The sequence below is a fragment of the Copadichromis virginalis genome, linkage group LG7 (genome assembly GCF_057382275.1).
Source record: "Copadichromis virginalis isolate Kocher_CV1m ecotype Utaka linkage group LG7, C_Virginalis_male_GT1.1, whole genome shotgun sequence".
In the NCBI taxonomy this organism is placed as follows: Eukaryota; Metazoa; Chordata; class Actinopteri; order Cichliformes; family Cichlidae; genus Copadichromis; species Copadichromis virginalis.
Window position 1 is genome coordinate 56,780,499 of NC_140624.1, and position 26,166 is coordinate 56,806,664.

The following is a 26,166-nucleotide window of genomic DNA, read 5'->3' on the forward strand; positions in this document are numbered from 1 at the left end:
AGACTACATTTTGTTTTTGACTTTCTGACTTGTGTTGTTGTGAGGCTTGTCTTTTGTGTCAGCTCTTCTGCGTCCTCCTCACGTGATTAGCTGCATACTGTGTATATCTAAGTGCCTGGTCTGTGTGTATTTCTGTTAGGTTGAAATTGTTAAATGTTGTCATTGTGTTACTTAAATTTGTAAATCGTGGTTCAAACTGTATGATTAAAGACATTTATTATAGGGACACATCCTATGTGAGGGTTCTGTTTTCTTATTTAGTAAACTTCCTGCCTTTATGACCCTTTTGGTGAGCAGGAGGTCACACAAACACAGACACACACACTCACATGCACATGAATACACATACACAGACGCACTTACATACACATACACACTCAATGCCTTAGGGTTTATGATGCACCATAGGCAGGTTTTACAATGGGTGTTTGTGTAAACTGTGTGTCACAGAAATAAAAGGCTGCTGTGGGGTGATGGTTCTTCAAAGTGGTCTGACACCGAGGGCAGAAGGGCTGCTCTGAGATCCTTCCCTTGCTATAGCATGTGAAAAACCGGTTAAGCTGTTCATCTTGCTTCGTTAACGGGAATAAGTCTCTAAACCAGCGGGCCTGTGGAAGCGCAGACCCAGCAATTTCCTTTTCCTCTATCAGATTACCTTAATAGGTCTGTGAAGTCTATGAGGTCTATACACAGCCCAACAGAGCTCGGCTTTCTTTGTGCTAGCTGGGTTAAAAGAAACCCTCAAAACTCTGTCAGAGATAATATGTCTCACAAGTAATTGGTGTATCACACCAGCGGTCATCACTTTCTTTCCTAAACCAGGCTTTTTGCTTCATATTCTGTGCATGCTCACATAAAAGGGACATTTCACGAGTCATATAACTCCTCTTCCACACAAAATGATCTCCTTTATCATGTCACCTGCCCCAGTCAGAGATGTTAATAAAGGAAAATAATCCAACGGTGACATAAAAAGACTATAAAAAACATAGCAGTAAAACGCTAAATTAACTCAAGTATAACTCAGGTTTATTATTTTAACATTGAGTAAATTTTTGATCCTGCTGTTTATTCTGAGAGCTGAATACTTTAAATGTCAAAGTTTACTGTCTCATAGTCTAATGAAGGAGAAGTGGAAATTGTTTTAGTTTGTCAGCAAATCAAAGTGAAAGTAATTTTATTGATTGAACAGGTGTTCCCGGCCTGTGTTCTGTGTTCTAGTAGCTGCAATTTCAGCAGTGTGAAAGCAACTTGGAGCAGACTAGAATTAAGTTTATTACAATAAAGACATTTATGCTTTTTCTGCATCAACAACTAACTACGTGCAAATTCTAGAGATATTACAATGCACAGTTTGTACTGCTCTTTACCGATGGTTTCATTTGCAATGTTAGTAAAGCTTAAGAACTTGCACATATAAAACATAGTCACCCAGCACTCGAAAGATGCTCTAAATAAAAAATTTATAGATTTGATTTAGTTAAAAGATTTAATAAAAATAAAGATAAATTACCATGATGATTTAGCCAGGTAAAAAACAGCCATTGAAAACTTAGATTATAAACTCGACATATCTTGCCAACCTAGCCAGAATCCTCTGGTTTGTTATGCAATTTGTTATATGAATAGATTAACTACCTATGTACCAAATCTTGAATTAACAAATAAAATTGGAATTTTTATCTGTTCTTCCAAGTTGTGCATTTCAGTCCTCTTTAGGATGTCACAGTTTGCAGGATTATTGGACACTGGGATTAAATATTGATATAGTCATAGTTTTTGCTAATCTTTAAGGATCTTTAGGGATTTTTTTGTTTTTATTTTAGCTTCTACAGTTATCTTAGACTTTGGTTTTTCCTTGTTTTTCAGTAAAATATATGTCTGTAGGTTGTAAGATCTGAACCACATAAAAACATGCATACACGCAAGCCATACCTACCCACATCATGAATGAAGCGTTCAATCTTAGACTGCATGCCCCAGTATCTGAACTCTACTTTGCACAGCTTGTAGGCACACATGACAGAACTCTGACCCAGGTTCTGGCCAATTTCCTCAATCCAGTCCTCTGACAATGGACCCCGTTTAGTCTTGACTGACTGATACAGCTTAGGGTCTTCTTCCACGAGGTACTCATGAGGAGGTATGTAGTCCTTGACGATGTCTATGGGGTCTACAAGGGAAACAAAGACATAATGAATTGCTAAACTGAGGCAGATTCAAGCAGCAGGTATGTCTCAATGTCCTCACTCACCTCAGGAAAAGAATGTGATTTTATGTGTGTGTCTTTTATGTAATCAGTCCCTGCCGGGATCGTGTCTGGAGCTGACTGCACATTTTCCCTGCACCCCAGTGAATTTTAGTATGCGGAGGCTCAACACAAGCTCTTACACTCCACAGCCTACATACCCTCTGCACCACACTGTCAGCGCTTTCATTGCAAATAACTCTGTGTAAATTCGATTTCTGATCCTGCTTATGAGGAGACGACGACCAGGCAGTTGATCCCAGAGGCACAATTTTAGCGTAATGGTGCAGAGAGAGTGAGTTTTTAAGTGTGCATGACGATAAACTTACCAATAGTCCTCTGTCTTTTCTCAGCAGAGGACATATTGAAGACATCCACTTGATTTCCAGTATCTGGTTTATAATAAGTCTCAATGTCTATAGAAAATTTCTCAACAAAGGGACAGGTATACCTGAGGAAAGAAAAAGAAATTGTTGCTTTGGATGGAAAAGCAATATGAGCAGCTGGGTCTCCAGAAGTAGAGCCAGTTATCTACAAGATGGGGGGTTGATGGCTCAATCCCTCTAGGGGAACTATGCTCCCCTAGTTTACATATCAAAGTACCCTTGGGCAAGATGCCAAGCCCTGAATTGACCTCGAAGTATCCATCAGAGTGTGAGTGTCAGTGTGTAAGAATGTTTATTAAGTGCTTAGATGCAGAAAAGAGCAGTTTATATAAAGCAGTATTAGTAGTGCAAGTGTATATGACAGGGTGAATGAGCCTTGTAGTAAGAAAACGCTTTGAGCACAAAATCACTGCTATTGAAAGTAATAATCCTAATTTCCAATTCAAAATCATATGAAGTGTGAATGCAGTGTCACAATCTAGGATTGTCAGAGGCAATAGTGAAAAGCTGCTCTGGCATCTTCACATGGTTGAAACAATACAAGAACCAGTGTTTGGGTTCTTTGCTAGAAGTCATTGGTGGTATCATGCATCAGTTAACAGGATCCTTCATCCCAAGTCAATATTAGATCTCATGACCCCCCCAATGATGCATAGGCAATTAGATATCTTCAAGTGAAAGTCAACAGAAACCAAGCACAACAATTCACTGAATATCCCATGCTCAGCATCCTTTCAAGAAATTGCAATGGGCTGCATTTTAACAGCCTGGTCCTAAGACAGGGACCTCCAGGGTGGAAATGGTTAAAGTTACTAGTAAGTGCATCTCCTTTAAAATGTAGCTGAGCATCAGCAGAAAAAAGCCTAAGCTGAAGTAAAGTGCAGCACCTGTAAGCAGAGCTCATGTAAAATGCTGCAAATCAGCATCAGTTGTAAAGTAAAAAGTGGTGCCAATAAAATTCCCTTAACACTTGATGGGCTTAGAAAGCAGTTGGAGTGGCTGGTTCCAACACATTAAGTCATCAGGATGATATTCAAAGTTGGCAGCAAATGAATATGTGGTCATGCAGCTGAAGTTGTTGTATTTTAAAAAAGAAAAAAGAAAGAAAGAACACACTGCCATCAGCAGATAATAATAAAAAGAACATAATAAAAACCATTAACAACATTTTATCTCTGAAAGGTCAGCATTTCTACTTCAGATAAAGCCAACCTCATGTAACGTACGCTTAAGCATTAAGAGGGAGCAACTGTTTTACAAGAGGCACAGGGGGACAGTTTTATAATGTGTTCCCCGGAAATAAAATTCCATCACTTTATTTTCTGTATCTGTGGTTCCCTCACCGGGTTCGCGTATAGGGGTAAGCATTCCAAGACTCCTCTTCCACTCGAAGGGCAGCTTGAGGCAGAATGGCACAAAACCAGGATGGGATGTGTTTGCCGATGTGATAGACCTTGTGAGTGTACTGACCCGAGCCGCCAGGGCCGTCCTCATATGGTTTGTTCTCCAGGATCTCCACCCCACTGCCCTCACCACAACTTTCTTGTCTGCTCTTTTTCTGCAAGACAACAAATATGAAGAGGTCTAAAGTATAAAGCTGTTGAGATTAATCAAGATGCAAATAGTATGTGTAAAAGAACTCAATATACAGCCACAATGGTGTTCACGTTAGAGTATTACATTAGTATCACATACACACATTATATTAATAATAATAATGTAGCATCAGCTAATTTTACATGTATTTGCATGTTATACTCTACTGGACTCCAAAAGTGTTGGATCACATCAAAACCCAAGATATTTATTCGTAAGCCTGGAATTCAGAAATATTTCAAAACACAAGAGATGAAATGCAAAAAGAACTTCAGACAATTAAAACAAATTTTCTCAGTGACCATAATTCCTTAGTACAAAAGGTCAGATTCCCTCAAGTTATATTTTTGTCTATATAAGCAGTGTTCAGACGAAGCTCAGGTAGAAGCTCACATACAGTTAGGTCCATAATTTGTTGAACAAGGACACAGTTTGTCTCTGTACACCACCTCAGCAGTATCCCTCAGTATTGGTCTCTGAGGAGATGTAGTATCTTTAAAGCATTTTTCAGTCGGAGGAAAAATGTCCAACACTGGAAATATACTGCAGTAACAGAAAGAGATTTCCACCTGCCTGAACATGTTGAACATTATGACAATGGCTATCATCACTGACATTACAAGAATTCATTTGTTACACGTTACAGTTCTGTTTCCTCTTTATTAGGGGTGTGATTGTACACTTTAGATCCTGCCTCCAACATACAAAACCTACATGACTTCACTTCCACTTTCCCATGCTGTAAAACTCAGTGCTGACATCATTGCTGTAGTCCAATCATCTTTCTGCCTCCCTTCACTCTGAGTGAACTCAGCCCACCTTCAATCAGTCTCCTCTCTGCATATTTTAAATCACACCACTCATCTTTCATTCTCCCTTGCAGACTCCTTCGTGCAACCCAACTCCCCCTCATCTCTGCCTTACGCAAGTCACTTCATCCAAGTTTTCAACGTATCCTGTCCTAATTCATTTTATTCTACTGTGATGGGTCATCGGCATCTAATCGCCAAATACCATAACTTAAAATCATCATGAATTATGTTTAGTTCTCTCTATTGATCTCTCCTCAGTGAAATAAGACATATCCCAAAAGAGCACCTTTGTTAACTAAGAGTGGTGTAATTTCAAAAAACACTTTTTTCTTTGTTAATTTCAATGAATTGCTTAAATAAGCATGTCTCTTTGAAAATAACTCTGTTCCTTCATATTCTATAAAGAGCCAAGAGTGTTTCTTATCATTAATATCCTGTCAACTATGGTATGTTTTTAGGGGACTAATAAATTGAAATAACAGATCACTTGCAAAAACTGGTATCACAAGCTTTTTATACTGCTGAATGATAAAGGTCCTTAAATTGTACTTTTCCTGGCTCAGACCTTGGTTTTGATTAATGAACAACTTGCAGCTGGGACTGGTGTCCACACACTCGCTTCTTTCTATAAACTTCCAATTAAACCCCTGCTAGCCTTACGCAGCACTCCTGTCTGTCACTGCCCAACCTTGTGATTACATCACAGAGCTGGATGATGCAGCAGAGCCGATGTGATGAGGTGGAAAGAAAAAGCTGCCACATGGAACAAGAAAGGTCTGCCTCTCCATTATATAAGACACCAGTTTTCTCTACTTCGCCCACCCTATTCCTCTACTGTTCAGAGTTTTCCATCTTCTTTGGCTTTGAACAACACCTCTGTTTGATGTTACACTGTGAAGAGTTATGTTAACAGCAGATTCAGTTTGCGTATTTTGAGTAGATCTTGCTTTAAATGCAGCATTTTGCAGATTTTCCTCAGGTTAGGAGGATCGTCCTCATTAGGAGGAACTTTCAGGTGTTTTATGAAGTCTCAGTCCTAGCTCATCACTGAAAGAGGAAAGCTGAGTCAGCGTGATCTAGTCTGAGCAGATTATCTGATCTGATGCCTTATGCTAAATGGGAATATTAGTAGGATAGTCTTCGACCTGTTCTACATGATAATAGGTTTGTAGAAAATATTGTTTTAGGGCAAAAAACTGACTAAAAACTCATTGGTTACCGGGTGATTGCACAAATTTCTTTTCACATTTAGTGAATGATTTCAAGTAGCTGCAAAAAGCAACTGGTCACCCAGAAGTTGAGCGTGCAACACAACACCTCTGGCCAACTACTTTTGATCAAAAGGCGATTTCACAGGTCACTTAGTGGGAAGCAAAATATTTGTTACCAAAAAAGTCAGTTCATTACAAATTAAGGTTTGGATTTCAATGGAATATCCTGAAATACCAACCAAAACAATACATTTCTGATTGTATTTTTTATGCATCTATATAATAACAATCTGAGAAGTGCATAACAGTAGATCATACAGTAATATTTTGAATCTGTTATCAACCTCGCATCTTTTCATCTAATCCAGACTAAATGAGACAGACATAGGGGAGGTAAAATCAGCATGGAACTTCCCCCAATAAAAGGCAGCAGATGGTTCAGCCACATAGATCCCACCGAGTGTTGTATTAATCCTGCTGCTCTACAGACAACTGGTCTGGAATTACAGTTTCCGTTTATAAAGAGCCTACATCTCCTTACAAGGCTCTCCTTTTGTACACATCCACCTTTATGTGGCTTATTAAATATATGAAAACCCTCCAGGATCTGATAATAGAAGCTCAGTTACCTACATAAGAATCACAATCTACCAGGGTGGAAAGTGAACTTAAAATTTTAACATCTGCCAGCCACTGGCAGGCAAATGTTCACATTCACACAGTAAAGGATTGTTTGGTGTTTAAAACCACTTTTATATTTTACCATCCTTTGGCTTGTGACTGGAGCTAATTTCCAAAATGACTGCAGTGATTACATGAGAGATATCCATATTACTGGATTTAGTTCTTTAGTTTTTCAGAGGGTCAGCGACTTTCATATAATTAACCTGCCATGCTTGGTTGAATATTTCAGACATAATAACACTGGTACAAAACTGTAGCTGGGCAGACTCATATTGGAACAGAAAACATTGAAATTGGAGTCTTGAAAAAAAAAGAAAAAGAAAACTTATTACCGCCAGCTAATAACTATCCAAGTCAGCACTGACACCATGGGTGCGGTGCATACATGTGTCATATAAACAATAGTCTATAATACTGGAAAATAAAAGAACTTTCCAAAAGAATATGTGATAATATGTTTATCTTTTTATACGTCTATATGTCTATAAGGACACTGATAAAGGGCATGGCTGCTATAATACACAGGTGTGCCAACAAAGGGAACAACAGTATCGCTGATTTGTATCTGCTAAGCCTGATCTTTGCTAATTCTAGTCACTGAAATGGACATGTTGATGTGTTTGTGGCGATAGCACCTTTTGGAGCACAAATAGAATGTTTTGCTGTGTGGCACAGCTAGAAAAAGACAGCTGCAGTTCAGTTTTGTTGAGTGAAATTCGATGATTTTATTTGTCTGATACTAATGCACCATTACCAGTCTGTTTCTCTTTGTTGGACCCACATAGATTGTGGATGGAGATGCAACCCAAACTTCCTGCTAAGTCATCTGCTCTTTTGCTCTCTGTTATCTGGCTCCAAAAGTTAACATGGCAACAGTAAGAGCACTGATATTTCAAAATTCAGATTCCAGAAACCCCTGGTTGATGGTTATGTCCATGTTTGTTGTATGTGTATGACACCACAGTGTCAACCTGGGGCTTTTAGGGCAATATGAAGATCTGGGGTCTGAGGGTTGCCCATGCACTTTTAGCGGCAGTGATATACTAGTGATGTAAGAGTTAATTATCAGGTGTTACATTGTTCATGCAAACTGGGTATTTCTGGCTACAGCTTTTGCATCTTCCTACTCATTCAGAATGAATGACTGCACTGGCATTGTCTTGTGATTTTTGAAACATGATTGAAAAATGATTGAAAAGGCATTTCATTCCTGCCACTGTAATATGCTGCAGGTCGAGGAACGCACAACATGAATACAAATCATCATGATCATTACTAACGGCAAGAGTGGGGTGTTCAGGGTCAAGAAGGAGAGCTCAGATTGCAAAATGAGCTCTCTCTACTGAAGACTTTAGGGAGGTAATATCAGTACTGAAGGTCAGAGGAGGCAAACAGCTGGAAAATTGTAATAATCTAGCAGGTAATGTAATTTAGGTGAGGTGCTAAGAGCCTCAAATTACCATCCTTCTGTCTGCATACCTTCTGGGAAGTGAGCACACAGGATCTGTATTAATAACACTCATCTTCAATCCCAGAGCAGAAAAGAGGTACAGTGTAGAATATACAGGGTGCTCTGTGAATCTTTATTAACCCTTTAAGACCTACCATAGAACCAAGTCCGCCAGAGCTTATAGTATATTTTTACATGCTGTGGAGCCATTTTTTGGAGCATTTCAAGTTGCTATACATCAATACAACCATTATAGCCCAAATTTTAATAATATATCTGCATTAAGTGCATAGTAATTACATAAATTGTAAAAAAGTGCAATAAACTACAAAAAAATGTAAAATCGTTTTTGTTTTTTTAACATATATTTCTAGTTAGAGAAATTTAAGAGGCTTATCCCTCAAAACTGTAAATACAAAAAAGTTGCACAAACTAGTTTCCCACCACAGGAAATTTATTTTAAGTGTCTTCATAGTTTTATTTTTGAGATACACCAATTTTCATATACTGCAGGAAAAACGAAAAAATATATTATAGTGCAAATTTGCAAAATAACAGCATATGCATCAAAATAAAATATTTCCAGCAGTGCAATGTGAGTCCTCGGCATCCCAGAAACGACACAGAAAGTCATAAAGTCAAACATAACTTTTAAAAACACAAGTATAGGCTCATAAGGCCACAATGGTAAAAAAAACTACATTTCCGCAAAATGACATCACTTCCGGTTTCGGGCAGGTCATGACGGACATGCGACAGTTCACGCTGATGGACGTAGGAAGTGTTATGAACAGCTGATCGGATCGGCAAAGCGTGTTTCTGGAATATTATGTTTTTGTTGCTGCAAGTGCTTTTTATGCAGTTTTTGCAAAGCCATATGTGGAAGGAAACTGTGACCTAGGACAAGCTGATGTGCATAAGATGTAAGTACAACTCCTCCGGTTTCATATGCAAAAAAAATTATTGCGCTAGCTTACTTGGTTGCAGTGCTACCGGGATTTGAAAATAGTTACACAAAATGGAGCGTGTCCACTCCGACCGGCTTTAAAGGGTTAAAACATAGGTAATCCTGGGGAATGTTGAGCCTGACAGAAAGTTCACAACAGGACTTCTCTAAACAATGGGTAGCTGGGGCCATCTTTAAGATACAGTTTATGCACAGAAAAATATGAATGGTTTTTACTTAAACTGACTGTGGCTATGTCCACACGTACCCGGGTATTTTTGCAAACGCAGATTTTTCTATGCGTTTGCACCTTTCGTCCACACGTAAACGGCATTTTTGGTCACTGAAAACGGAGATTTTTAAAAACTCCAGCCAGGGTGGATATTTTCTAAAACTCAGTTTTTGCATTTACGTGTGGACGAGAAAAACGGAGAAAACGCAGCGTCAAAGATGTGTGCCTTTTTTGACGTCACAGTGTGCGCCACGTTATTGTTTCGGTGAAATGAATTTCTACAATACTGTTACTGTTAATTCTACTCTCTGCAGTGTTTAAATGCTTACATATACACACAGTTACTGTCCCTCCACACATACGACTCGGTTCTGCTTCCATGCCCCAGCTTTGTTTACTTTTTCCCACCGAGGCTTCTAGACTTCTGATTGGCCAACATTTCTACACGGTTAGGAATATAGCGCCACTTGCTGCTTTGGCATGTTCCTAGCAGCGTTTTCCTTCATTTCTGCCTTTATGTGTGGACGGGATTATTTTTTAAAACGAAAACAGAAAATCTCCGTTTTCAAAAATACCCGTGTACGTGTGGACGTAGCCTGTGATTAAGTGTCTGAAAAGCCAAATTAATGGCTTTGTCAGTGGTGATTGAACTACTGAGTCTCTACAGTTGCTATTGATGGAGTTTGACACCATTAGATTACATCAATTAGATTGCATCTAATTAGCAGTTAATACGTGAAAACTTAATAAGTGAAAACTCAGAATTTGAATGCATTTCATTTGTCAGCTTTAAAATTCAAAAATTTGTATAGTTTACTAAGCTTTGCTCTGCAAAAAAATTAAAAACAATTTTATTGTTTTATTAGCAATAATATCTGATTCTAAAACAGGACACCTACACTCTACTTAGAGACCTCATATCATTTATGTATAGCCTAAGCCTATGTTTGAATTCTGTTTTTATTTTTAATCTTTATTATCAAACCCTTAAAAATCCTTATTTTACCCCTCTGTGAACTAAACTACCAGACTAACGACTGTCCTTTTTATAATAGTGTTGCATTTGACTGTTATATTTTTATGTTTCTTATAGATTTTTAATCATGTTGTAGGTGGCACTCATATGGGGATCATTTTCTGTGGAAGAAAAATCATATTACCCATGAAACAATCCTTTTAGATTGGGACTGCCAACACCACCTCTTTCATGTGCGTGCAAGAAAACCCTGGGTTAATTTACCGAATTAATAACCAGCTTAACTTGACTGCTTATCCTGATTGTCAACATTAGGGTAAGTGAATACAGCTAACAAAAAGATACCCTGGATATGTTGAGCTGGCTAGTACAGGGCCAAATATATTTCTGTTACCCCACTTCAGAGTTCAGTTTTATAGTTTTATCTTCAGAGTTGAAGATAACTCTCTTTCTAAAACCCACTCAGGTTTAACAAACTCAGAGTTGTTAGCTGAAGCCCTGCACTGCTGTATTGGACTACATCCCCCTTTCAGCCCTTGCTGAATAACACAACCCACAGACATGAGTGTAGACATGCTGAGTAAATAGAAAAAGGACAAGCTCCAGGTCTCCTTGGAGATCTTACATGACTGTTTAACAGTCATGTCTGCTTACTTCTCAAATATTGTTTCTAATAACAGTCACAGGCCTCAATTGCTCTTTAGTATTTTTAATTCTGTCTTGGTGAGAAGCGGTGTAATGTTGATCAGGTTGTGGAAAAATTTTCTACTTTCAGATTTTCATCACATCTGGCTGGTAATTCCAAATTGCCCATAGGTGTGAATGTGAGAGTGAATGCTAGTCTGTATCTCTGTGTTTGCCCTGCAACAGACTGCCAACCTGTCCAAGGTGTACCCTGCCTCTCGCCCTATAGCAGGTGGGATAGGCTCAAGTTCTTCCTCCAGTGTGACATCACTTTAGATTATTGCATTTTATGGTCTGCATTTACTTTATTTTATTTGATCTTATTTTATTTATTGTCTTTTAATCTGGTGTGTTGGATTCTATTTTACTGGATTTTAAAACTTTTACTTGGCTATATATTTTCATTTAAAACACTTTGTTGAACTTTGTTATTCTAAATGCACTATATAAATACATTTGTGTTATATAAATAAATTTGACCTTGACTTTATCTGTATGTCCAGTTTGAGAACTGCTGCTAGCTTATGCAGACACTCGGACGACTCCCTCTGTGAATTGTAATAACCCAGCTTTGCTGAGGGTCGTGAGTCTGCCAGGCTGAAGTGTCCCTGAATAATTTATGTGACAACACAAGGTTAGCATAAACCAGGGGTAGCTAACTCCTCCCCTCAGCTCTTGGTGCCTTAGTAGAACCTCATGCATCAAACATTATGAGTGGCTGCTCAAAGGCTTCACACATTTCCTACCTTGGTCATTTTTCAAATCCAGTGCGTCAATCTGACACTGGCCACAAACAAAAGGTTGCTGTCAGCTTGCTGCTGAAGTAAAACAAAAATGCAATGGAAAATCCACCAACAAGTAGAAAAAACTGTAATAATCTCCTGTGGACAGATCATGGTCCCCAGAGGACAAAGCCCAGGGGTTGATAATTTCCTGTAGATAGTTTTTAATGACCTCTAATTAACAAAAGTGAGGGATGATATGTGAGATGGCTTCTAGAGAAACTGACACTGGCACTGACACAAACCCAGACAATCATTCGATATTCAAAAACTGCTACATATGTATTTTCTATATTCTGCAACTGCAGTCCTCCACACTTAGACGCACAAGTGAAAACGTATCACAGAACAGATATGATCCCAGTGGGAATAGGAGCTTTAGAGGCCGTAATTCCCATTTCCCTGGGAGAGACACTGCAGTAGATTCCAATCACATCATCAAAGGTCTCCTAAAACTGAGTCTTCAGAACAAATACACAGCTTAATGTCTTCTAAGATGAGCTGCTAACCCGCCTGTTGTCTTGATGTATTTTGGATAAGTTTTTTTTTAAGTATTTATGAGCAGAAGATAGTCAGGAAAAAATTTACAACCTTGTATAAATTGATCTAATAATTTCCACATTTGAGAAGCTTAACGTGATTTTTTTTAAGAATGTTAGATAATAGTCCTGTAGTATGCATGATGATGGGATTGAACTGATATTTTAATGCTTTTTACCTTTTGGAAGGTAACTCGAGGAGTTAAAATTTATTTTTTTATTTTTTGGTCTTACCTGTTTAATTGTCTGTTGTAACTTAATTTCCAACAATATCTCAACATTTCACTAAATCACAGCTGTCCTTTCACTTGCTGTTTTTCTCAAAAACAAAATGATGGCAGCTGCTGCCTTGCTGCAGCTGATGTCACTGGTTACCATGGCAACTAGTGCCCAGCTGTGAAAGTGAGCAAGAGGCAACGTCCAGCACAAGTGTGTGTGTGTGTGTGTGTGTGTGTGTGTGTGTGTGTGTGTGTGTGTGTGTGTGTGTGTGTGTGTGTGTGTGTGTCTTACTTAATGTGCCAGTGGCAATACATTTAGAGGGTTTGGGGGAAAACATAAATATCAAACAGGCACTACCTGCTTTTATGCCATGAGGTCCAGCATATCTGAGACCACATCAAACAGCTGCAACACTTTCATGTATAAATGGAAATAATCTGAAGGTATGAGGATCCCAACTAAACCTTTAATTTAATAAAACATTTAGGAATACAAGTCGTAACTTGTAAAATTCACTTACAATTTGTCTTATCAACCCTTGTTAAGCTAAATTAATCCGCAGCCATTGTTCACCTCTAAGAAAAATGGCTGTATCTCATGAACACAGCTGAAGCAATAAAGGAACATGGTGGTGCTATAGCTCCTTTGGTTGAGCAGGTGACCCATATTCTAAAAAGCTGGGTTTGATTCGACTCCAGACCATGTTTTACATATCTTCCCACTTTCCTGACTACTCTCTGCAGTGACATTGGCCAAAAAAGAAATAAAAAGAAATAAAAAGAAATAAAGGAATTTCACAAGAGTGAAAAAGTTATTATGAGCAAAAAAGCCTTTCTGTGTGTCACAACATGGCTAGGCTTCACATCATACAGAGAGCAATTCATCAGGCTTTGTACACTGAGAGACAAAAATCCAGTTACGTTTCAGATAGACATTTTGACTCCAGTCAGCACAGGTGAGGGCTGGAGAAGAAGGCTGTCTAATAGTCTCAGAGCATCTCAGTGGTCTCTGAACTGATTCCCAGAAGGGAAGAATACTCGCACATGGTCAGCTCTGGACACTGCAGATGAACAGCTGTTCTTATTATACTAGTTTCTAGTATATCTGTTGGATGCATGCACACTTGTAGTGTATCCACAGTTACAACTAACTGCGGGGACAAAAGATTTTGATGATTCTGCAATTTTGCTGCCAGGCCACACACCACAAAGCGTTCAAGAAGCACCTGACAACCACAAAATTCTGGATTTATAGATTTTCTTCCCCCGTCACCTGACCTCTGGTGGTCTTGGACTTTAGTACCAGACTCTGTTTTTTTTCTGCAAGCATATTGAATATTGAATAACATTTTGTTAGAACACAATACACAGAGCAATGAGACACCACAATGAGGGCTAGATGGTGGTTATGAATATTTCCCTGCTTATGTTTACTAAACAAAACTCACAGAGAGATCATTTTTATGCCCTTGTAACTATCTGCATTTGTATTTTCACACAATTACCAAGATAAACACAAGCCACAGGCATATGGAGCACCATCTGCTCTGCAGAACTCCACTGCCCCTGTGACCATTTACTCATGTTCCCTTAGTGCTCTTGTCCTGGTACAGACCCACACAGCTGACCTCTGCCACCATGACATAAAAAACCTGAACTTCTACCTGGTTTAGTGCCCCAGGTCAAGAAAATTACTCTACGCCCTGTACTATAATTTTTTTTAATTTAATTCCTCTCAGGTATACTTATTATTTCCTTTGAAGACAGAAAAATTAGAGAATGTGCTCCACAAATATTTGAGTATATAAATTATTTAAAAATAAATGAATTTTAAAAATCACATAATGCAACTTCTCATTTAAAGTTTTGATTTTACAGCAAAGGAAAAAGACATCTAGACGGGAGCATACAAGTTATATGAGTTGCAATTTCTGATTTTTAAAACAGTTTAATACAAATTCTGAAGCCAAAATGATGCCATTATTTATTTTACACACACCTTGTCTGCAGCTTTTATCTCCAAATTCTATAACAAAATAATATATAATAATTAGAAAATAAAAAAGTATTCAAATTACTTGTAGTGTGTCTAATTTATTTTTACTGTTCACAGTTCAGTCCATACCTGTAAGTGTTTGGACAAATACACATTTTTTTTATTTTGCCTTGGACCAACCACAATGGATTCTAGACCAAACAACCAGAAACGTGGTTTAATTGATTAGGAATTACAACACAGTGCACTATTTTCAGAGGTAATAGCATCTGAATTGATAAACAAGAGTGTCACAGCCAGGTGAGGGCCATTTAAGCAGGTAAAGTAGAGTAGTGTTTCACTTGTATTTACATTTGGTTCACTGACTTACCTTATATTTAAAACGATGCTAATTTTTCCACTTTTAATTGAATCTCTGAAAACGTGGGACTGTGTATAAACATGTAATTGCATGACACATGCGTCTTTTAATATAAATGCTTAGTTTTTAATAGTGTCCAGCCGTAGCAGCGCCACATCTAAGTGAAACCAGGTGAAATGAACCTAAATACATGTGTAATGTTTGTAAGGCTGTGTGAGGAAAACTACTCACCTGGATCATGTAGAGCTGAGCAATGCGGTACTCCTCCACACTCATAGGCATGGGGATCCGATACTCCTTGATCAGCATGGCTGTGCTTGAGTTGAGCCGACACAGTTAGTGTGTGTGTCCAAAGAGGAAGCAGCGCGTGAAGGTAGATGCTCCTGTCAGTCGGCTTTGCTACCCAAGCTGCATGTTCAAGCAGGAAGAACGGGACTCATTATTCACACCTGAAACAGAGGAAAAATGTCCTTTCAGCTTCCAGAGTTACAGACAAAACACAGGAAGAGTTTGCATGTTTGTCTCAAGGATTAACACCCCCCCCCCCTCCTTCTACATACGCAAGCCAACACATACAAGGTAATCCACTGACCCAGGAAACGCGCTGAAATCCCCCAGCAACCTAAATCCCAACTCTGACTACAGACCAAAGATGCAACCAAGTTGTGGTCAGTGCTGCCTTTTAAATTACTCTTCTTGTCTAGTGATAGAAAGCGCATGTATTCAAGTATCAGAGAGCCACAGTGCTCAGGTATTATACTTCTACTTATAGTGCATTTCAGATTGAAAGGTTGTACTACTTAAAGTTATTAGACATTTTATTTACATTATTACATAGGGGGGAAAACATATAAGCTGTTCATTTAAAATAATGCATTCCATAAAAGTTTCCTGGCATTATCTGGTTCACTTGTCCCCATAGAGCAGGTTTGGCCAACATTTTAATTCCAGAGTTCTACTGATGCTGATTTAGATGAAGTGAGCAAAAGGCCGCATTCTTTTTGTTTCTCTTTTACATGTGTGTTAGCTAAACCGAGATGGGCCCAGGCTATGGGTTGTATTTTTCCCATGTGTACCTTAGAGAGACTGACATGCTGGATGACTGCTCCTCGCTGAGCCTGTGATCTCTATTCTGTCGCCAAGTGCTTTTGCTGGGGTTCTCTCTCTGATTGTAGCACCTTTACCTTTACCCCAACAATACAAAGCTTCTTGAGGTGACTATTGTTGATACTATTGACTGGTGCTACACTATAAATAAAACCGAATTGATCTGTTGGCTTGCATATTAAAATACATTTTTAAATAACCAGTTTTCTGCAGTTAAATTACCATTCAAATGAGGGAATTTTAATTGCAAAAGTAACTTTAGACTTTTAAAAAGGCAGCTCATCTGATCTCTATGAGTCTGACAGCTCTGTGGAAGGTGGAACCAAGTGTTTTGACTCATGTGCTCCATTAAAAAAAATAAATAAATAAACCAAAACCGCCATCTTTACTTTACACACTTGTGGATATGTAAAGCGCTTTGGGGTCCTTAGGGACTAGTAAAGCGCTATATAAATACAGACCATTTACCATTTACCATTTACATCATTATCCATCTATCCAAACAGTGCTGTGAGAGTGAGGGTGATGTACCGCTTATTCCACCTGCCGTTAAACAACCAGAGGAGGGTCACATGACAGTGAATGCTTAATCTTAGGCAGATGATGGTGGACAGTAAATCTAATGCTGAGAGGGGAAAGGGTTAAGGTAAGGAGCTGATGTCAAATGCGAAGTGTGTGTCTGTCCATCTGTGCATGACTAAGCTGTGCATGTTTGTTCAAGCTTCTATAGCAAATGAACTGCAGTGGTCAGGAAGTGTAGATTGACATTAAAGACTTCCTGGAGTCTTCATTTGCTTATTATTGTATTTAAGTTACAGCCATTTTTAAAATCTGTCAAATGACAGTAAAAGCCCAGCTGATAAACCACAGAATTTGAAGGTTGTTTTTTTTTTTTTTTGGAACGGCAGAATTCTGAGAAAGAAAAAACTGAATTATAAAAACAAAAACTCAGAATTCTGCAATTAATGTCAGAATTCTGGGGGGAAGAAAATCCAAAACGCCATCTGTTTTTTTCCAGATTTTTCATACAAGTTCCAGCCCAGTCTCATGGAAAACAGGAAACTGCGAAATCGTTATGGATTTTTTTTTTTTGGTTTACGTTTATAAGAAGGTCACATTATATTGTCTTTAGCGAAGATGTGTCACCCTGGCAACCAAGAATACAAAGCTTTGAAAAAACAAATGTAAGCTTTTATTATGGTCTAACCTTAAATAGCTTTTGCTTCTAAGTTTTTGCTTATATTTTTAATATTCCAATTTGATTGCCAGCACTGCAAACAGGAAAATCTGACCAGAAAAACTATTACAAGATGTAAAACAACTGCATGGCAGGGGGGTTGTTTTATTTGTCTGAACAGTCCATGCCCCAGGAGCAGTTACATGATTCAGATCTATGCCCATACTATACTTTTAAATCATTTCATTCAAAGATTGATTTCTTTTATACACATCTACAATGGATAAATAATAACAAACAACAGGAGCAGGTATAAAATATTTGACTGACTCAACAACAGAACGAACAGTGAAATCCAAGCTGCCCTCCAGAGGCTGTAATGCATGACCTTATTTACAATGCAGAGACAGTTTGTGCTCTGGAGCAGTTACAGCAGAGAAACTGAGTGACATTTCTCACTGACTCCTGTGAAGAGTGAGTCCTTGGCCCACAGAACAGCTGCTATGCAGCAAGAATCACTAAATCCACATAATGCAAAATGTGAGACAGTGGCAGATGAGCCCTGACATGTAGACATAAACAGACACATAGTGTCATGTATGATAAACTGGCTTTTTTTTTTTTTTTTTTTTTGGCAAAAGGATGTGAATTATAGAGGAGAGCTGCCAGGATATTACTGTAGGGGAAATAATTAGTTCACTGACAGAGAATGAATCATTTATTTTAAGAATGGGAGATGCTTTTTCTTAACAAACAAAATCATTTCAAGTAGTTTTCAATATAAGGATAGTCATTAACAGATTAGCTATCTTTCCTGGTTTGCATAGGTCTTGTGCACAAGTGTAGCAAATCTCAGGTTTATATGTAAGTTGTTAAAATAGTCTAAAGTTGCTTTTATTAACTACAGTACAAACAGCAGCTCCTACAAACAAAGAAGTCACATGATTTCCTATTAGAGGGGCTGCTTTTAGTGGTGAATTTGAAGCTAATTGCCACTGTCTTTGCAGGGCATTTTAGCATCTTTTAACTATAAGTTTACAATTCGTAGAGCAATGCTATAATAAGCCCCAATCAACATCTGCTCACCAGACACAACATTTCACTGTGGCACCAGGACAAAACCACATAATAAAGAAAGATTATCCTCTATAGACTCCAATAAGTGAGAATCCTACATGGTTCTCAGATCACCATGAAGGGCTGCATGTTGGATGGCACAAGATTTTCTTCAACTCAGTACCTAAAAATACAAAATCTTCTTGTACAACCCCATGGAGTTGTCTCTTGTTCATACATTTTAGAGTAACATTTTATTCAGCTTCTATCTTTAAACCAGACATCAAATAAGTTATGAACTAGAACAAGCGATCCATGTTTATTTTCTCAAACAGCAGATTGACTTCTTGCAAGTTTTAGCAGACAACATCACATCACCCCAGTCTTGACTTCTCTACATTAGCTTCCTGTATGTTTTAGAGTTGATTTTAACATCTAAGATGATCATTTTTAAGGCACCAGCTTGGTACCGAGCTGCACAGAAGAAATTTCGAACCAGTTTGCAGCCTCAGATCTTTAGGTGGGGCCGTCTGCCTGTTTCAAAGCCCAAACTTAAATCTACAGAAAGATAAAGATATGACTGCAGAAATTAGGCTTGAAAAATCAGAAACTTCCTTGAAACCACTTCTTCCAAAGCACATTTTTACAGGCTTGCTCCTTTGTGACGTCATTACAATTTTATTTCGTGTTTTATAGTCTTGTATTAACTGTTTATCATCTTTCACTTGTCTTCTTTATTATTTCCCTATATTTTACTCTTTTACTGCTAATTATTTTTTATTTTACTTTCTGTTTTTTATTATGTCTTCACTTGAACTTAATTGTATTGACCTTATTTGGCCCTAATATTTGGCTTTCTATCTGGAACTGCTTTTTCTGTTTGCCAAATTGCTTTGCAAACTCTATTTTTAAAAATACTGTACAACTAACATTTATTATAATCAAAATCACCAGTAAACTCAAACAGAGTGTTGACTCCATGCAGCAGCTAGGACGTTTCCTGGGTAGATTCAGAAGCTTTCCAATTGAGCTCAAAGCAGAAAATTACAGCTGGTCAGAGCCTGTGCCTGCCTATGCAGAGAAAAAGAAATGTCTCATCTGCACCTCTGAGAGGATGACTAGCTGCCAGCAGCCATCTATCAAAGTCCTATGTGATGGGAGGCTGAGAAAGTCTACAGCTAAACTGTACTAAATTTACAGCTGAAGCAGCTCTGGTCAAATAGAAACAGCAGCTTGTTCCTGTGCACCAAATTGGAGCTCAAGCTACTGTCTGGAAAAAGGCACACCCACCATTAGCCCCTTCGACCCACAGTCCAACAATAGATGCTGGTGTTTCAACCTGAATGACAAAGGTTGTGACAGCTCATCTCTGGGACAACTGCAGATAAAACCAGAACGTATGGGACACGATCTGCCACAACTTACAGGTTATTCCTCGTAAAATGGCAAATGCGACCTTGGACCTGAGCACAGTTAGGTTGAAGAACCAGACTAATGAATAATCTATGAAAAATTGTGTTTCTTTCAAATTGGTGATGGACATAAGGATGGACAGACACACATCTCGCCATGGCACAAGCTAATCAAACACTTGTGCTAAAAAGCAAAAAGATTACAAGGCTACTTACAGCACATGTTGATGAGTTTGACAAACAACTTCGACTGATTCTCCAACCAGTTTGTTTGAGCACTAGGGTCAATAGAAATTAACAGAACATGAACATATTAGGTTTTTTCAAACTTGACACCCTCTCTCTACCCACTTCCACTTCATTTGTGTGTCCATGTGGAAGGTCCCCGTCACTGAGGACCATTCCATCCCAGTGAGTGGGTTGTGAGATGATCCGCCAGCAAGTCTAGATTGATGCTAAAGATACTGACAATGTTCAGGGTCATGTTGGGCTCCTCATGGAAGATGCCCTGGACAAATGTAGCATACATGAGACTAACTGTATATTTATTAATAAACTGATCAAAGATAGACATTTTATCAAACAGGCACCAACAACATAAGCATTATGTTGCATATGCACCATTTCTCTAGTCTCTTAAGCTCTCAACTCTTAAACTAGCTTCCTGATCCTGGTTCTGTTCTTTTGATCGTTCATATTTTAGGCTCCATATCTAACAGACTTTTGCACATTCAATTCAAAACCAAGATGCCTACAATTCAAAGAAGCTGTTTAAAACCCACCTTAATGAGCACTGCTTCATTCAGCTGAGAATATTTAGTTTGTGAAAGGTGCATTGTCATCAAGTCCAGAATTCAACTTTTTTTTTTTTTTTTTTTGGCCTCACAAACACCTGAGGGGAAATCTCTGGCTCTGTAGCTACTAAATGGTGCATGATGGTCACCAGCTGGTCTTTGTGTGTGTCTGCTTTTTGCAGCTTTTGTTTGTTTGTTCGTTTTTTATAGTTGTCTTAAACCTGCTGCCAAACAGCCAACAGAAGCAGTGAAGCTGGAGCCAAACAGCTCTGTAGAGCCAAGAGCAGATCCAGGTTCAGGAGATAATTCTCCTGTCAGTGTTTTCATACTTTTATTACAGGCTTTGTTATTATGCGATTTTTTTCTAACAAAAAAAACCATGAATAATAGACCCACAAATAATTGGTTACTCTGACTTCCTCCTACAGTCCAAAAACATTAACTGCTCATTCTAAATTTTCTCTCAGTGTTAGACCTGAGATGGACTGGCCCTTCCATGGTGTACCCCACCTGCCACCTCTCACAACCAGCCTCCCTGAATTGAAGTGGTTAAGAAAAATGGATTGATTAATTTAAAATAAAATCCTCTTGTGGAGCTCTTTTTAAGCTTTCAGTTAGTTTATTTTCTGCACCTTACTTGTCTGCACATCTCATATTGAAGTTTTTTAAATTCCTGTTCCTCTGCCAAGTCCCCTGAGTCTGTGCAAAGTACATGGCCAATGTAGGTGACCCATAGGGGGAATCCACATGACACATCCACTCCAATGCATTTGTTCTCCTAATAAAGATATAAAAGAAGCAGAAGAGTTAGTTAGAATGAACAGTATGGCAAACTGTTACCTTTTGCTTAATCTTTTTCTACAAAAAATACGATTTCTGACTCAAAATAATGGAAATCTAAGCTATGTGTCCAATGCTCTCAGCTTACTTCAGGGGGATTCCCTGATCCCTTACTTAACGTGTTCCCTCACAGATCCTCAAACAAACCCTACGACCATGATATGAATAATGTGTTTCTGTCACAATCACATACACAACATCTAAGAGCAGGAGGCCAGTGCATCATCTGTTTCTTACACATCACAGTCGGATGCATCAGGATACATTTGATTTGATTCTTTGGCCCTTAGAGGAGTCGTGCTGCACTGACAAGATCCCCCGATGGGATTGTGCTCTACATTCAGTAATCATAGCACACACTGATGTAAAACACACCACAACAGTCTTCACATGAGAACACATATGCTGGGGCACAACATCTGCCACATACACACAGACAAATCAACAGCAAGTCTGTTTCCCCCCTGGTTTCATGAGATACCCCAAGAGTCAAGTACTGTACTGTGTGCGCTTGTTGCGTAATTCAGTTTTCCTTCCACACTAGCTGCAGATGTGGATTTCATAGACAGGCATGTACTGCCTAATGATCCAGTAGGAAATTAGCAAACGATATTTGCGTTACTCTGTACAGAGCAGAGTCTCGTATGATGATTTGTTATCATAACTCAGGCATGAAAAACTCAGCGTGCAGCACATCATCACCACCACCCAGCTTGCAGCCACAGGACGTTAATGACATGATGTTTCACCAGATCTAAAGGTTTATATTTTGATTCTTTCAAGCTAAATAATCAACATGCAAGTTGGTTCACACAATTTGCAAGATGAGGTAATTTTCTTTCAGATATTTGGCTACAACCTGTAACTAGCATTTTCCCCACATCCACAGTGTTACAGTGTTTGATTATAGAAACGTTAAAAAAATAAGGTTTTTCTTTTTCTTTCTTTTTTAAAGTGGTATTTGATAAAGAAAACTGAATACTGCTAAAGCCCACACATCAAACATGAATCCATTACTTATTCACAGCCTTAGTTTCCCACCTGCAGATCCTCATTCCAGTCAGCCTTGACCACAGTGAACCACAGTCCAGCAGGCAGCATTTATGTTACCATCATGTCATTTACGTTCATAACAGTGCAGTTTGGAGGAGAAAACAAACGAATGCTCCATTTGGCAGTATTTCATGTATACAAGCAAATAATCATGTATAATCAAATAAATCATTTGGGTGTTTACCTCAAAGCTACCCAACTGATCCACTAAATACAGGCTTAGGGTCCATTGCAGATTCCAATCCTAAAGAGAATCCCAGCGCACGCACCCTCGCTTCCCTTCCTCTTCCGTCTTTGGTCAGCTTATCTTCACCGGTTCACCCCCGCTCTGGTAAGGAGCTTCACTTTCTAAATTCTCACAGTGAAATCAGAGAAGATATCGATTCTCTGTCTCTCCTCTATCTCCTTTCTCCTCCCATCCACCTCTATTTCTCTTCTGCGCTCCCTTTTCTGCCGTCTCCACCTCTTTGGGACTGAGGAAGCTTTGTTACCACGGAGACGCATGAGGCTGTGGCCTGATTGGTGGAGTTTGTTGTGATGCAGCAAGTCGGCAGTGCAGCCCACTAGATTGATTGCCTTTTCAGTCAGAATCGTTGTGTAATACTGAGCCAGAATAAGCTTACTAAGTGGAGATATATAGGATTTTATTTTCAGTAAAGCGGGGGATTACAATTCACTTTCAGTGTTACATTACTTGGTTGTGTATCACAGCAAAGCCCGTGGTGGAAAGTATGGAGGACTGTGAATGTCAAATTTATTTAACTCCCAATTAAAATACATACTTTACAATGGAATTTAGCAATCTATAAAAGACTAACTCAGCACGTTTTGTCTATTACATTAATTGATTAATTTTATTGGATAAAAAAGGAGAACAAGCAGAAAGCTAGTTTTCACAAACAAATTATGAAAATAATTGTGAAAAATTTCAATAAATAGAATTTTGATTTTTTTCCAGATATGAAGCAGATTAAAGCAATAAATGCTCACAGTACAGAAGATGGAAATAAATCATCCATCTATTTTCTTTGAATTATCCAATTCAGGGTCGCAGGGGGATGGACCCTATCTCAGCCTCAATAGGGGAAGTATCTGTCATAGGGCTAACACAGAGAGACAGGCAATCATTTCCACCTATGGGCAATTTAGAATCACCAATTAACCTAACCCCACTAACTGCATGTCTTTGGACTGTGGCAGGAAGCCGAGTACCTGGAGAGAACCCACACAGACACCAGAAGAACATGCAAACGCCACACAATATAGCTCAGGCTTCTTGAAGTGAGGCAAACCATTTTTGCTTTGAAAAATATTTTCATGATTAATCTATTTGCTAAAAAGATGCAATTAATTTTCTGATCAATTTACAGATAACTTATTGTAGCAACTTTTTTTCAGCCATCAATCACATAACAACAAACAAAGATGAGTTTGTAGTGAAACAGTCCCATTTTAGCAGAGGAAAAACCAGCGCAATTTTCCATTTGTATTTTTAAAAATGACTTAAAAATGACTTGACAAACTCAGAAACAAGATCAGTGCAACTTTAGTCTAATTTTTCATTCGCAACAAATTGCCATAGACTGAAGTTGCATTCACCAATAGCAACCAAGACGCCATCTTTTAATTGCTTATGTATTATTCTCAATACCAACTTATTGGCTGATTGTTTTCTTAATCTATTTCTAATACCAGAGAAAACCAAATGTTTTATATAAAATATATATAACAGGGCACGGTGGTTAGCACTGTTGCCGCACAGCAAGAAGGTCCTGAGTTCAATTCCATCATCAGGCCGGGGTCTTTCTGTGTGGAGTTTGCATGTTCTCCCCGTGTTTGCGTGGGTTCACTCCGGGTACTCCGGCTTCCTCCCACCGTCCAAAGACATGCAACTTGAGGGGATAGGTTAATTGGATAATCCAAATTGCCACTAAGTTTGAATGTGAGTGCGAATGGTTGTCTGTCCCTGTGTGTTGGCCCTGCGACAGACTGGCGAGCTGTCCAGGGTGTACCCCGCCTCTCGCCCTATGACAGCTGGGATAGGCTCCAGTGCCCCCCGCGACCCTGAAAAGGATAAGCGGAAGCGAATGGATGGATGGATATATATAACGGGAAAAACAGGGGAAAAAGATGTTGCTTCAAAAATAACCACATTTTCTAATATATAATTTCAACGACAGTGTCATTTTTCAGTCATTTTTATAAAGCTTTATAGGAATGGCTTTGCAAATCCCTTTTTCTTTTTCTTTTTGTGCATTTGACACATTCCGACAAATCCTTGATGATGGGATCTCTTTTAAAGACAACATCAGAGGTGATAAGGAGTCAATGTGTGAAGAAAATGTGTGTGCATCACGTTTTAATGGGAGCTCTGAGCAGCAGATTGGTTGCGCTGATGATTATGCCTTTGTTTGCAGGGCATCGTGACTGTCCTGCCTTTGGTGAGGTGCTTTGCTTGTGCTTCAGCCTCTGAGGTGCATTTTGAACAGCTTCAGAATGAGTCAACTGAGTGCTGTGAACACAGGTATTTCCTTTTGGTTGAGCAAAATGATACAATTTATACAGGTAATTCCACACTGCAAATAGCCTTCTGAGATATTCAAAAATCATCATCATCATATACCTTCTATGCACACAAAATTTGATGTGCATAGAAGGTATATTTTAATTTATACATACCCTTTATTTCTTACAGTTCTGTCACAAACAGTGACTCCTGTATACTGCTTTGAATTTCTTATTCTGTCCTTTGAGTTTTCTGTCTTCCATCTACCCATATATGCTTTCCTTTTATAACCTTTCCATTTTTTTGTACTTCCTCCAAATTTTAGACAGAGCTGAGTGGAAAAAATCAACATCTTTTGTGTGAACTGTGTCAGATTTTCTTCTTGAGAAAGCTTTATAATCCTTTCGATTGTTTTAACTGACAGCTCTCTTATTAGGGCCATTTTTCCTTTTAATGAGCCTGGTGCAATTTTGGATGTTTAGTTTTTGCAGAATTTGTTTTAGTAAAGCAGACTACACAGTGAAGCCGGGAAAATTGGCAAGCATAATGATTTGAGTAAGTTTGACATGGGCTAAATTTAGATTGGGAGCGCAGGTCAAAGCATCCCCAAAACTGGAGCATTTTTGGGTGTTTTGGCTCTGCAGTGGTTAGTATTGTCGAGAGACAGACTTCCTGTATTGGGGTCATGGGCCACGCAATCAACAGTATCTATCAAAAATGGCTCAAGGAAGGAACAGTGGTGAACCATGGGTCATGTAGCCTCTTTCAGTAGTATAATGCCCCCTGCAACAAAGCAAAGGTGGTTCAGGAATGGTTTGAGGAGCATAACAACAAGTTTGAGGTGTTGACTCAGCCTAAATTTCAAAGATGTTAGTCCAATCAAACATCTGTGGGATGTGCTGGACAAACAAGTCGGATCCATGTAGGCCCCACTTCACATCTTACAAGGCTTAAAGGATCTACTGGTGACATCATGGTGCCAGATACCACAGCAAACCATCAGAGGTCTAGAGGAATCCATGCCTCGATGGGTCAGGGCTGTTTTGGCAGCAATAAGGGGGACCACAACACAGGTGGTCATAATGTTATTCCTGATTGGT

At 38.7% G+C, this 26,166-nt stretch overlaps 1 protein-coding gene across 6 annotated transcripts in view; it reads right to left on the reverse strand.

The window, feature by feature from the left end:
* pitpnm2 (phosphatidylinositol transfer protein, membrane-associated 2) overlaps positions 1–23,037 on the reverse strand; it is a 47,867-nt gene extending 24,830 nt beyond the window's left edge. For 2 of the 6 annotated variants that reach the window (XM_085464357.1, XM_085464352.1), the window contains exons 1-6: positions 22,745–23,037; positions 21,300–21,445; positions 15,353–15,570; positions 3,978–4,192; positions 2,578–2,699; positions 1,940–2,173 (exon numbers count right to left, since the gene is read on the reverse strand). In XM_085464357.1, coding sequence (XP_085320483.1) covers positions 1,940–2,173; positions 2,578–2,699; positions 3,978–4,192; positions 15,353–15,430 — 649 coding nt within the window. In that variant the 5' untranslated portion in view covers positions 15,431–15,570; positions 21,300–21,445; positions 22,745–23,037. Of the gene's footprint in view, positions 1–1,939; positions 2,174–2,577; positions 2,700–3,977; positions 4,193–15,352; positions 15,571–20,089; positions 20,152–21,299; positions 21,446–22,744 lie in introns of all 6 variants that reach the window. The other 4 variants (XM_085464354.1, XM_085464353.1, XM_085464355.1 and 1 more) reach the window with 4 other exon arrangements.
* Between the last annotated feature and the right edge of the window lie 3,129 nt (positions 23,038–26,166).